At 38.3% G+C, this 14,243-nt stretch overlaps 1 protein-coding gene across 2 annotated transcripts in view; it reads right to left on the bottom strand.

The window, feature by feature from the left end:
- The window catches only part of LOC101747006 (runt-related transcription factor 3), a 62,072-nt gene that overhangs the window by 38,580 nt on the left and 9,249 nt on the right, over positions 1-14,243 (bottom strand). The window contains exon 2 of one of the 2 annotated variants that reach the window (XM_012695136.4): positions 12,450-12,689. The exons of the other annotated variant lie outside the window; for it this stretch is intronic. Coding sequence (XP_012550590.1) covers positions 12,450-12,689 — 240 coding nt within the window. The remainder of the gene's footprint in view (positions 1-12,449; positions 12,690-14,243) is intronic. 2 annotated transcript variants of the gene reach the window in all.

Genomic DNA, 14,243 nt, shown 5'->3' with positions numbered 1-14,243 from the left:
CAATAATAAATAACGTAACCCACCTTGAAAGTCTTGAAACATGGATTCTAAGGCTTGGTTCAAAGGCATATTGTAATTGGTAGGTTAACTACCCGTGCGGGCTCACAAGACGCTCTAAACGTTAAAATGTTAGAAGATTCTAAAGCCTTCAGAAGAACTAACTAAGCCGCACATTACAATGTATATGAGATCTTAATATCCGACTTGTTTTATGAAACCATTTTTAAAAGCGCATTTCAATAAGGAAACAAATCATCATAAAACATTGGTCGCTAAACATTAAAGGGGTGTCCAAAACGATGTGAAATATTGCTTTTAAACTTGCTATTAAACTTAATAATGTATTTCTCATGATCAGTCATCTACAGTTTAGGGCCTAAACACAATGAGAGCGAAGTAATAAAATATAACATTGTATCCGATGGTCATCTCGTGAGGTGTTGAGAGGGGCGCGTGAAATATTCAATTATTGTGCGCAGACGCAGGTTGTGAGGATCGAGGGTGAGGGGAGAACGCCGCCATTTTGATTTACGATCGAACGTAAATCCTCAGCGACATTTGCAGTGACTTGAGCTGACGCCATTTTATGTACAATATTTTCCGGGAAACGTCGGGCGGTCGCATTGAGAACGCTCGTCGAGTGCAGTCACACATTGGTCGGCTTAGTCGCGAATGAGTAATGAATAGTAAACGGAGAGTACATGTCGTTTCAGAGCTACGATCGGTACATGGGTACTAAATACAATGTTGGTACTTTGGTACGCCCACTGCGCATAAATTTAAAATGTTATGTGAGCGTTGAGTCTTCTCACTTATGTCAAATTGTTGTGTGGCAATTTTAGTCATGATAGCATTTATTTATTTACGGTATGTTTTCTGATTGTAATAAGAAAACGAATTTCCAAAGTTTTTTTGTCTGAAAAGTCCGATCGCGCGGCCATCTTAACCGACATTGTTGTTGATATGGTGGTAGAACCTCCTCTGAGTCCGCGCGGGTAGGTACCACAGCCCTGCCTATTTCTGCCGTGAAGCAGTAATGCGTTTCGATCTGAAGGGTAGGGCAGCCGTTGTAACCATACTGAGATCTTAGAACTTATATCTCGAGGTGGGTGGCGCATTTCAGTTGTAGATGTCTATGGGCTCCAGTAACCACTTAACACCAGGTGGGCTGTGAGCTCGTCCCTGTGCCCTGCGAAAACTATTGATGATAGAATAAAATAATGAACTACGACTTTGTAGAACACATTACTATTTACAAAAAGTGTCGCAACAGCATATGTCAAACTAGTTATGCCGCAATAAGTATTCTTTTATTTAAAAAATAAAACAACGTCAAATATCATTGAAATTTTTGTTGACCCGAGCGGAGCCGTAGCGGGCCGCTAGTAAAATAATAAAACTGTGGCAGATAGTGATCATACTTTACTGGTGGTAGGACCTCTTGTTAGTCCGCACGGGTAGGTACTACCACCTCGCCTATTTCTACCGTGAAGCAGTAATGCGTTTCGGTTTGAAGGGTGGGGCAGCCGTTGTAACTATATTGAGACTTTAGAACTTAGATCTCAAGGTAGGTGGTGGCTTTTACGTTGTAGATGTCTATGGGCTCCGGTAACCACTTAACACCAGGTGGGCCGTGAGCTCATCCACCCACCTAAGCAATAAATAAAGAATATAAAATACATATCGCGGAAACCGAAGAAAATACCATATCTATTGTTCGAATACAGCTCCATCCAAAGCTTAAAATAGTAACAAGTGCTCTAGATGCATTTTTTTAAGCCACAAGATACACAAACGTACTAATACTCATTAAAATAGGATCAGACACAGGTCGCTTTATCTCAATCAGTCATGTTTTATACCTACGAGAGTTTTCAATGGTACTTAAACCTATACAAAAACCTTTCTTATGTTATATGTATATCTGAAGTATATTGTTCTGAAATATCTGAAGAATCTCAGGTGGTGGTACCTACCCGCGCGGACTCACAAGAGGTCCTGCCACCAGTAAAGAATTACGCACGTACCTATATAAGTAATTGAGACTACTTGTACGGTTAATAACATGTTTCTTTATTGTCGTTATATCGAGAGGTGAAAGGCGACATTTTTGCAACTTTAAAGGAGAGCCAAATAAAGGATAAAATTCGGAAAAAATATTATCAATAAAAAAAAAATTCTTTAGCTATTTGAATGGGGTAAGCTCAATTAAAGTTCAATTATAAACTTCGTATTATTGAAGCTAATATAAAATAAAACGGACCTTTCATTACAGAGATAAATGTCGCGTATTAAGCGAAATATCGCTTAAACCGAATAGCCTTTCATCACTTGGTATTATTTTGGACGTTTTCAAAAATTTTGCGTTTTCGTTGTAGCGGACGACACGGATGGATATGGATGCAAGAGCTAATTGCCCAACTTGTTTTAAGCTTTTAATGGAGCCAACGCCCAGCATGGGACTATGGGTGGCAGGACTGGCAGGGCGTATGGTAAGCCCGATCGATATCACCATCCTGCCTATTTCAGTTGTGTTAAGACTTTTGAACTCATTTCTATCTAGGCTCAAACCTACCAGCACTTTTTATTTTCATTTTGATGGTATGATTTTTATTACACGGTGTTAATTCATCATTGAATCGGTAGACAGCGGCTTGGTTTTGCCCCTAGCATTGCTGAAGTTCACGGGCGACGCTAACCACTCACCATCAGGTGGGCCATATGGTTCGGCCGCCTACAAGGGCAATAAAAAAAATATTGTAATCGTTCATTAGTGAACCCGTGCTAAGTACGTATTTGTAAAATATTTAATCCTGACGAGTTTTGACTCTGGCACAGTTGTATCTCTAAAACGAATACGCCAGGCATCCTATCCTTTAGGCGAACGCTTTGAACTTAGATATTATAAATGTACATACATATGTACATATATGCAATGTGCACGTAACGATCTCAAAGATTTTACTACTTCTTAGACATTGTTCATGTGGGCCGGAATCAGGAGTTATCAAACCATAAAAAAATCTAGATTTGACTGTTTAGATATATAAAAAATCACTATTTTGTTACTTTCATATTTTAGCAAGCTTTAAATGTAAGCTTTCAACCGTAAATTACAAATATATTGGTATCATTTTTTTCTTACCTATGCTGATAGCCTTGAAAGGCTATATCACCGTTACCCTATTATGTAGGTGAGCTCTCGAGGCTCAAACCGGAGTGTTGCTAACACTGGCCCTAGCAAGAGCTGTGCTTCGCAGAATCTACCACCGGAATTGGTATCAGTGCGTCAATCTTGAATAGCAAATTTTATTGCACATTTGCAATGCTCCAACCTTCAAGCCTTCTGTTGATGAGCTCATAATATGTCCTACTACTACTACTACTACTACTACTACTACTACTACCTGTAAATGAAATCACGTGATACCACTGTTTCTCGATCGTGATTATCATACACCAAGCTCAACTGCGTTTACTATGAACACAAAGAAGTCTTGATCAATTTTAAATAAATTTAATGCGCTGTGTTTTACATTTCTATTTACACTTTTATAAAACATTATTTTAACCATTTACAAATTTACATGACATCTTAGTTGCTTTCATTTACATATAAAGTTATATATTATATTTATATACTGTCTCCTCAAAACCCCGTTATCATATATTATTTTACCTCTCATTATAATAATTATATTCAACTATTTAAATACTTATGCATCTTGTTAAATTTCGAAGTAGTCAATAGCGTCGAAATTTAATCAAAGTATTTATAAAAAAAAAAAAAACGTATACGCAAAATTTTTTTTCTGACTACGTGCCAGTGTCCAGTAGATGTGGGTCCATAATGCCGAGAGCAACGGAACACAATGGAACTGTAAAGTGCGAACGACGTTCACAGCCGACTGCGGTTTGGAAATTAAAATCTGACTTGTTCTGATATGAGGTCGAGACGCTTAAGGTTTTTCATGATCGTCTTTCGACTAGTCGAAATTAGTGAACGGTGTGTGTCTTACAGTCAAAATTAAATTTTTTGCAAACGTATGCATGTAAATAGAAAATGAAATGTGTCGTAAATTTACTGTCAAGGATAAAGTTGAAAGTTTCCAAGAAATGCAATATTTCCTAGACTTAGTTAATACAATAATTTTGAATAATAAAGTTACAGTAATAGCTCGTTATGCGCGTATCCTTCATTCGCGTTTTCATAATTGGCGAATTAAAAAAAGGCGATCCGATTCCTATATTTGTGGCTAAAGATGTCTATATTCGCGGATCTAATCGGCACATCGGTACATACACATTGATAAAAAGGTTTCCAATATGTAGGTATCCAGCCGAATATTTGGGCATTTTCGGTGTGTCATTTATGCTAATTATGATTTCGTTGAAAATGATCAATTTGTGACGGTCTTATGACGCAATACAGAAATAAGATTAAACGTAAATGAATGACTTTTTTTTATTGGTGGCAGGACCTCTTGTGAGTCCGCACGGGTAAGTACCACCACCCTGCATATTTCTGCCGTGAAGCAGTAATGCGTTTCGGTTTGAAGGATGGGGCAGCCGTTATAACTATACCTTAGAACTCGGATCTCAAGGTGGGTGGTGGCATTTACGTTGTGGATGTCTATGGGCTCCAGTAACCACTTAAAAGCAGGTGGGCTGTGAGCTCGTCCGCCCATCTATGCAATAATCTATGTATATTAAAATGAATTGCTGTTCGTTAGTCTCGCTAAAACTCGAGAACGGCTGGACCGATTTGGCTAATTTTGGTCTTGAATTATCTGTGGAAGTCTAGAGAAGGTTTAAAAGTTTAAATAAATATGAGAATGACCGGAATTAAATAAAAATAAAAATTTTGTTTTGCCTTTGATGTGTCCCCCGTCGGACGGATTCCCTTTATTTGTTTTATGTTTATTTTATACAAAAGTTTAGGTCTTTTATTTATCGATTGAGGCACTACGAACTCTGCCAGGTCAGCTAGTAATAATAATAAAAACATAGTACTAAATAGCTGTAAGGCCGTATCGAAAATTGCATTTCAAAATTGCTTTAGTGAATGTTGTAAAATTCGTTATTGACTAGAGTAGTCTGCTTTAAGTCTTCCTAGAGACTGGTTCATTAGTACCGCATTTTCCATAGACGGTGCTCTTGGTGTACTATTTGAAATAATCGCGGGGATTGGAAACACTAAGCTTATCAGCATTGCGTTTTAGGAGATTTTCGGCCCCATGTACCATATGGCTCAGAAATATATTCTCGGTCGTGATGGGATATACGCGCCTTTCTATGAGACTTTGTTGGATGAGGCAGTGGTTTGTTTGTACCTCAGATTGTCGACGAGCGATCCTGATGATGGACTTATCATCTCCTAGGTCGGACGCCCTATTTTTTTAAATTTTTACTATCTATGCAGATAGAAAAGCGTACAGCCGAACCGATGGTGAATGCTCATCGTCACTCATCATCACCTTCTGTTATTGAAGATAAAAATTGTATCTACATTTTTAAATGGTAACGGAAAACGGTAGTCTTAATTTTAGAGATATGAATGTGTGTTCTTTTGTTGTTGTTTCTTTGGTAAATTAACATTGCAATTACCACGATAATTGATAGTTTTTTTTTTTTCACGAGGGAAGTGGTGAATATAGGTTACTATTGTTTTTCCTTATTATTTTTGTCAGCACTTTCGTATCACTACGTGTGGTTTCCGCTCGGTTAAATGTATATCAATTTATTTTTGAACAAAAAAAAATGTATACTTTATTTATATGTACATATATCGTAATTTTTTATTAATATCATTTTATAGTTATTTTATTTGGTGTTTAACGTATTTTTCGCGTTTAATTAACTCATTGAACCGATAAATTTGTTTGCGTCGAAACATATTTATCTAACGTAACATGTATTTTGCGAATTACACAAATACATATATTGCTCGAGTTTGTTTTTTGTGGGAGACGTAACGTACAGACCCGCTTACCGTTAAACGGATGTTATGCCAGTAATGGAATCCAATAGACAGACGACGTGAACGTTGTATAACCTTGAAGTGAGAGTGAAATTTTTGAATGCCAGCATCGCGGTGCAATCAGATAGAACGCTTATCTCATCTGCTCTTTCAAATCCTTCCAAGATCTCATCCGTAAGTGTCATCACCAGTACACGCTCGTACGTGTATTTAACCTTTTAAGGGCCGGGTAGGTCACCGGTGTCCTACGTGGCGCACTGGAGTAACTAGATCGATTTCTGTCACTAAACGCCCGGGTTGCCTAGCTTTGTCTTCTTTTGTTTTACGTATTAATCTTTTAGGTCTTTTAGAAATAGATTTCTGGAATGCTTAACGACGAAGGGAAGATCGTCCACTGAGGGGGTGATATTGCTCAGTAGACCTACGGTCCAAATTATGTTGTTCGGCACGTGTATATAAGCTTATCTTGAAAATGTCGTAAGCGAGATTCAAGCATTTGTCAAATACCTTGTGTTGTATGATGAACACAAGATATTTCTCATTCTTGGTGACGGATTCATTCTTAGTGTCTTAGGATTCGTCTTTTTCAGGGCCTACTAGATATTCTGACGCCTTAGTAAGAATATTGGAAAGAGAAATAAACATAACTACTATAGTGCGCCACGTAGGGTACCGGTGACTTACATGGCAGTCAAAGGGTTGAACGATCTGTCAAAATAGCCCGTAGCAAAATTTCATCTTGATCTCATGTATTCTGTTGATTTCTGTTGAGTTTACTGGTGGTAGGACCTCTTGTGAGTACGCGCGGGTAGGTACCACCACCCTGCCTATTTGTGCCGTGAAGCAGTAATGCGTTTCGGTTTGAAGAGTGGAGCAGCCGTCGTAACTATACTTGAGACCTTAGAACTGATGTCTCAAGGTGGGTGGCGCATTTACGTCATAGATGTCTATGAGCTCCAGTAACCACTTAACACCAGGTGGACTGTGAGCTCATCCACCCATCTTAGAAAAAAATAATTAAAAAAAGACATAATTATTTAATGCGCCACGTAGAACACCGGTGACCTTTAAGGTAGTCAAAGGGTTAAACAATCTGTCAAAATGGCCCGTAGTAAAAATGATCTCATGATTTCTGTCTAATTCAAAGAAAGTTTTTCGTCGCGCCCCTGATGGTGGATGGTCGCATTGGAGATAGAGTCAAGCCACGTATTAAATAACACAGTAATTTACAATAAATAAGTCGTGAATTAACACGTAATAATGCGACGGCACGGTCGCGTAGCTGTTAACGGTGTCGCAAATGGAAGTTTTCACATTCGTGATTTAGTAACTCTCCCTCACCGCAAACGATCGTTTCCTTCATGAAGGGGAATCTCGCTAATGGCTGCAGCATTTAGTTTTCTTTTATTTCATAAACGCGATGCTTATTTTGCCGTTAAATTAAATTCTAAGGCGATTAGCGTTTGATTGGTTCGTGTTTTTTTTTTTTTCAACGTTTTTAACATCTTTTTTTCATTATTGTATGGTAAAATGGTTAGCGTAACCAAGATTCATCACAACACAAACTCGGTATGTGTATTCGAAGTTTTTTTTATGATTGCTGATGTACCGCTGACTTCCGAATTCGACGAGTATGGTTACTGGGGCCCTAAGCCTGCTCCTAGTGTTAGAACTGAAGGCGTCTAATTCAAGCGTAATTGGATCTGATGGATTCGTAAGGACGTGTTTAGGGCGTATTTGAAGTCTCAACATATTCAAACCCTTCGAAAAAGAACGAATGACTACTTCGCAGTCGATATAAGCAGCATAGTGATGACCACCCGTGCGGCGTCTACAATACTTTTAGTAACCCTAAATTTTTTTTTTGGGCTGGTGGCCGAACCTCTTACGATGTCCCCGCGCCTAGGGGGCGCGCGGCGTATGTGGGACTTGACGATCTGCAGGTGTTGGGAGCAGACCCCGGGCCCAAGGAACTTTAGGGCCTTACCACACTAAACGACTCCCCTGCGCTCTTACACCCGACGTCGAGAAAATGTAACAATTCTCATTTCTAACGTATTGTCTGCCAAGAATTTAGAATATTTATTATTATTATTTTTTAAAGTCTTTAATCATAATATGCTTTCAGAATTTTCTTTGAGCATTTCCGGAAATATTATAAGCAGAAATACTACCCGCAATACTATTTTGCTTGAGCCCCAGAATATGTTAGTGCATATATGAAAACTGCTTCGCAGATTTTAAGTAGTATTCCTCCTTCTTGCGTCGATTACCCTCAATGCTGAGGGTCGTGGCCTCCTCTAATAACTTTCTCCTGTATTATTCTGCGCCATTCCTGCCTATCCTCGGCTGTGTGGATAGCAACGTGGACTGAAGTATTGAGAGTGGAGCGTATTTGGTCCAACCACCAAATTGGACTTCTGCCTCTGGGCCTTCTTCCGCATACCTTGCCTGTGACCAGCAGCTTTTCCAAACTATCACCTCTCTTTCTGGCGATATGCCCAAAGAACTTTTTAATTGCTTAGATGGGTGGACGATATCACAGCCCACCTGGTGTTAAGCGGTTACTGGAGGCCATAGATATCCACAACGTAAATGCGACACCCACCTTGAGATATAAGTTCTAAGGTCTCAAGTATAGTTACAACGGCTGCCCCACCCTTCAAACCGAAACGCATTACTGCTTCACGGCAAAAATAGGCAGGGTGGTAGTACCCACCCGCGCGGACTCTCAAGAGCTCCTACCACCAGTAAACTCCTCCACGCGCTTATAGTACTGAGGCGGATCGGAAATAGTATTATTATCATTTAATCATCCGCTTTGGTAAGCCACGTCGGAAAACTGCCTGAAAAGCTTGAGAATCTACTAGTATTAGTACATTTTCATTCCACGATCAATCAATATCTTCTAGAATCGAACAGTAAAAACAAGAGTGGTTCCCAAATAAAAATTAATATTATTAGCTTACTTTTTTTCGTTATTTCTGGGTTATGGGTAATTCCCTATCAAATAATGATCGGATAAACCTGTCTATAATAAGAAATTGAATATAAAAAACGACGACGTAAAATACGTTTAATACATCACTAAATACGAAATCGATTTCATAATAAAGTCGTAATGACGTCACAACGCGGACATAGTGAATAAACATGACAGTACTGCGACATCGTTAATAATGCGACTTCAAAATCTTAATTTTTTTTTGCATATTTTTAAAGTTATTAGACCATTATGTTCAATGCATTTATATGTTGATAAGAACTATTGTTGCAATAAAGAGAAATACTGAAATATTTCATAGAAATATGATAATAAGAAAAATATTTTCTTTAAATTTGTTACTTCATTCCATTTTGCGTTGTTCTCAATGCCCTTTGATTATTAGACAGGTTTACTTTTTTTATGAATCATTTAAATTTGTACCAGTTGTCGTACTGTTATATTTCCAACTATGCAGCCTTAATTCTGTTTGTAATGATTGTGAATGAAAACCGGTTTGTGCTGAATGGCCACGGACCAAGCTACGTCATCATCATAACGTCTTCGCCTTTATAAAAGTCAGCTATGACGTGTGCGGGTTTTCGCATTGCTTTGTATTTCTCATTTCAATATTAGAAAAAAAAACACTTTTATTTGAATGTCTCGAAGATCTGTGACTAAAATAGCGATGCTTGTCTTATATCCAGTAGCGGTTGCGCGGGATCTTTGAATGATAATACTGTTAGTATAATCTTTTCTTGTTTCTGATTTTTTACACATCTATATTTGATGGAATTTTCTTGTTGTTACTTTAAGAGCTTTTATGAACTCATGCCATTTGTATATCGCATCCGTTTATACATATACATATGAGTTGTTTTGAATTGAATGAAACTAAAGTATGCCTTGGATAGGATACACTCTATGGTGCAGAAGAGTCAACGCAGCATCAATAGCAGCACTAAAGCGGCAACCGCGTGGCAGGAGAAGACCTGATATGTATGGGGATCAGAATCCACCTTGTAGGTAGCGAACTGCATCTACACATCTAGCATAACGAATAATTAACTACGCATTTACACAGTTAAAAAATCTTATATTCAGTATTTAGATTCGTCAAGACCAACCTAACAGCTTTCTCTGACAAGCGAACGAACAAACAAACAAGCAAACAGGCGGTTACGGTACGAAACATATAATGTTATTTCACAACGTGTCACCAACACTAATAGAAAGAGGAGTTTATTTTACAATTACTGAATAGCGCTGGTAGAACTAAGTTTTAGTTTGAAGAAGAAATCCATATATGTATATATATAAATGAATTACTGTTCGTTAGTCTTCCTAAAACTCGAGAACGGCTGGACCGATTTGGCTAATTTTGGTCTTGAATTATTTGTGGAAGTCCAGAGAAGGTTTAAAAAGTAAATAAATATGAAAATGCTCGGAATTAAATAAAAATAACAATCCTGTTTTTCCTTTGATGTGTCGTGCCCCCGTCGGACGGATTGCTTTTGTTTGTTTCAAGTTTATTTTATGCAAAAATTTAGTTCTTTTATTTATCGATTGAGGCACTACGAAGTCTAGGGTCGGGTCAGCTAGTATTCAATAAAAATTCGTCATAATCTTGAACGTAACGTATGTATCTTAAAACACCAATGATGACCGGTCGTCGCTAAACTATTTGTTTTAAACATACAATGTTGATTACCAGGTAGTTGTTCACAAAAAAAAAGGATTTTCATTCATCAATAATTTATCTTTTGAGGGTATCCGAAATGTATACAGCACAGAATCTGTCGTTATTACTGCCCGATTACCCGGTTATAGGCAATTGGTTCCCGGACAACATACGGTTAATACCGCACGATCCGGTCGATCATGATTTGTATTCGATTTTATATGTCGACGAGATTGCTCTAATGACCGCCTAATTCAAGCAGTCGAGGTCTTTGAGGTTGAGAAAATCGTGGTAAACCAGTCGTAATAAATTTCGTTTAAATAATATTGACAAAATTAAATGATTCACCATTGACTAATATTTATTTGGATGTTCTTTGAAGTAGCAGTTTCGTAGACGGCCGTGTAATAAGCACTTGAAATACGGAAATTCTCGGTCAATATTAGCCGAGGGGAAGTACGATCAATGGCTAATACGGTGCGCTAGAGATGTCCGTGATAATACGTGCCGTATTTCCCATTACAACACGACACGGAGGTGCAAATTTTTAGATTCCCATTAAATATTTACTGAGCGGAGACATTCACATCGTGATATCTACGCTTACCGTACTCATCTTTATATATTTTATTTTTTATTTTTTTATTGCTTAGATGAGTGGACGAGCTCACAGCCCACCTGGTGTTAAGTGGTTACTGGAGCCCATAGACATCTACAACGTAAATGCGCCACCCATCTTGAGATATAAGTTCTAAGGTCTCAATTATAGTTACAACGGCTGCCCCACCCTTCAAACCGAAACGCATAACTGCTTCACGGCAGAAATAGGCAGGGTGGTGGTACCTACCCGCGCGGACTCACAAGAGGTCCTACCACCAGTAAATATATATATACTATTATTATATATACTAGCGACCCGCCCTCGTTTCGCTTCGGAAACATTAAATTTTATTATTGATAGCTGAGTCCCGCGATGTTACCCGCGGTTATTGTCGTACCGCGGGTGACGCCGCGGGGCGAAGCTAGTCTAAAAAAGCTACTCCTCCTAAAGCTACTCTTAAGTAGCTTAAGTTACTCCTTATATCATCAGCTACCTATCAGTGGAAGTCTCGTCAAAATCGTTCCAGAAATTAGCCGGAACAAACAGACAGACAGAGAGACAGACAAAAATAAAAAAAAAAAAAAAATTTGGTGTATGTACCGTATATATATACATATGTGTGTAGTAAAAAGCGGTTATTTCAATATTACAAACAGACCCTCCAATTTTATTTATATGTATAGATATCTTCTGTGCGTGTGTTTGTCACTGAACTCCTCCTAAACGGCTGGACCGATTTTAATGAAACTGTGCACCTTCAGGTGGATTCGAGAATGGTTTAGGTTTACAAATCAGCCCGGCAGATGGCACTGCAGTTGGTGTCTAGGCTATTTATCGTTCCTACAAATAATTTATATGGCAAAACAACGTTTGCCGGGCCAGCTAGTCTATTATAATATCAGATGGGACGTTATATATATTTTTTTTTGTTTGGCAAGTTATAATCACTACCATGAGATGTGTGGTTTGCTTTAAGCAGGCTTTAAAATAGTTGACAATAATTCCGAGCTTATGTCTCTTCGTCAACGACAACACACTTATTCTGGATCATTTAAAGAATGGCTGTGACTAAAGTACCTAATTATAATTTGAAAAAAATCTTCAAACAACGTCCTGTATTTTTTATGAACTGTACAAGTAGATAGACCTTAACCGTAATGTTATTACAAAATTAAATTAAATAAATTAATAATACGCTTCTCACCTCTACCGCTTCTGCCGACGAACCTCAGGTCATTGAACTTGGCAACCCTATTTTTCATAACGGCAGAGTTGTTCCTCAATTCCGCGGAGCAGTTTTCATCGTTGCCAGCTCTGACCGTCACCAGGGTTCCGTCCAGAACGTCTCCAAGGGCGACCACTTTGAAACCACCGGGCAGAGTTTTATTTGAACGCCAGTGCTGTGGTAATATAGAGCACATGTAGTCAGGACTGCCAGTTTTAACTGCAAACAAGAAATGTACTGTTCAAAGAATGAAGTTCTTGGTGTACCGGGCCATACAACGATGTCGGAGTTCAAAACACACCGGCTAGTATCAAAGCAAACACGTAAGCACTAACAGAGGTTCATAGACAGTGGAAGTCGTTTTTTTTTTTCTTTTTTCTTTAATGCTACATGGGTGGACGAGCTCACAGCCCACCTATGCGCCACTCACCTTGAGATATAAGTTCTAAGGTCTCAAGTATAGTTACAACGGCTGCTCCACCCTTCAAACCGAAACGCATTACTGCTTCACGGCAGAAATAGGCGGGGTGGTGGTACCTACCCGTGCGGACTCACAAGAGGTCCTACCACCCGTTAAGTATGATCACTATCTGCCACAGTTTTATTATTTTACTAGCGGCCCGCTACGGCTCCGCTCGGGTCAACAAAAGTTTCAATGATATTTGACGTTGTTTTGTTTTTTAAATAAAAGAATACTTATTGCGGCTTAACTAGTTTGACATATGCTGTTGCGACACTTTTTGTAAATAGTAAAGTGTTCTACAAAGTCGTAGTTCATTATTTTATTCTATCATCAATAGTTTTCGCAGGGCACAGGGACGAGCTCACAGCCCACCCGGTGTTAAGTGGTTACTGGAGCCCATCGACGTCTACAACTGAAATGCCACCCACCTCGAGATATAAATTCTAAAATCTCAGTATGGTTATAACGGCTGCCCTACCCTTCAAACCGAAACGCATTACTGCTTCACGACAGAAATAGGCAGGGCGGTGGTACTTACCCGCGCAGACTCAAAAGAGGTCCTACCACCAGTAAAATAAGTTCTCAAATTCAGTCGCAAAAGCTTTTACATTTGCGTAATCAGTGCTAGTATTGTGATCCAGTGCGGCTTGGTACAAGCAATCAGACTATTTTCAGCCTATTCCAGGTCGAAGATTAGTACAGCGGTTAGGCAATGAAAATGAGACTACAACCTTCAAAATAGGTGAAATATTCGTTATAATATATAAGGACTATAGGTTTTTGGTAACACTTAAACACCAGATAGGCCGAGTATTTGCCTACCCAATTGTGGAAATAACAAATAGACAGTAAACTTCAAATAACATACAGCTAAAAGTCCCTTGTACTATGTTGTTTCATAATTTTGTCAAGAGGAGTGCAAATAATAATTTTTAAACTATCGGTTAAATAAAACTATTGACTTAGTTCAATTCTGGCAGCTGTTCAACCGGGATTCACCGTTTCTGTTACCGAACAAATATTAGGTGGATACTTTACTATAACACTTACAATATCTACTACATTTACTACCAGAGCCTTGAAACTGCGATACTTTAATACAAATATATTTTTTTGTATGGAAACTATTGACATCTTTTAGCGAATGCCCATAAACTTATATGTTATTAAATTAAAGGCATTTAATTATTGTATAACAAAACACAGAAAAAAAAAACCATACAAGTCTTTATTTGTTAAAGACAAAATTATTAAATTTTATCAATTAGTGGTTTCGATAATTTACTAAATCTTTCATTAAAAATAAAATA

This window comes from Bombyx mori, chromosome 3 (genome assembly GCF_030269925.1).
Source record: "Bombyx mori chromosome 3, ASM3026992v2".
NCBI classification, from domain to species: domain Eukaryota; kingdom Metazoa; phylum Arthropoda; class Insecta; order Lepidoptera; family Bombycidae; genus Bombyx; species Bombyx mori.
Note: the sequence above shows the minus strand (reverse complement) of the source record. Positions and strands in the feature narration are given on the sequence as shown.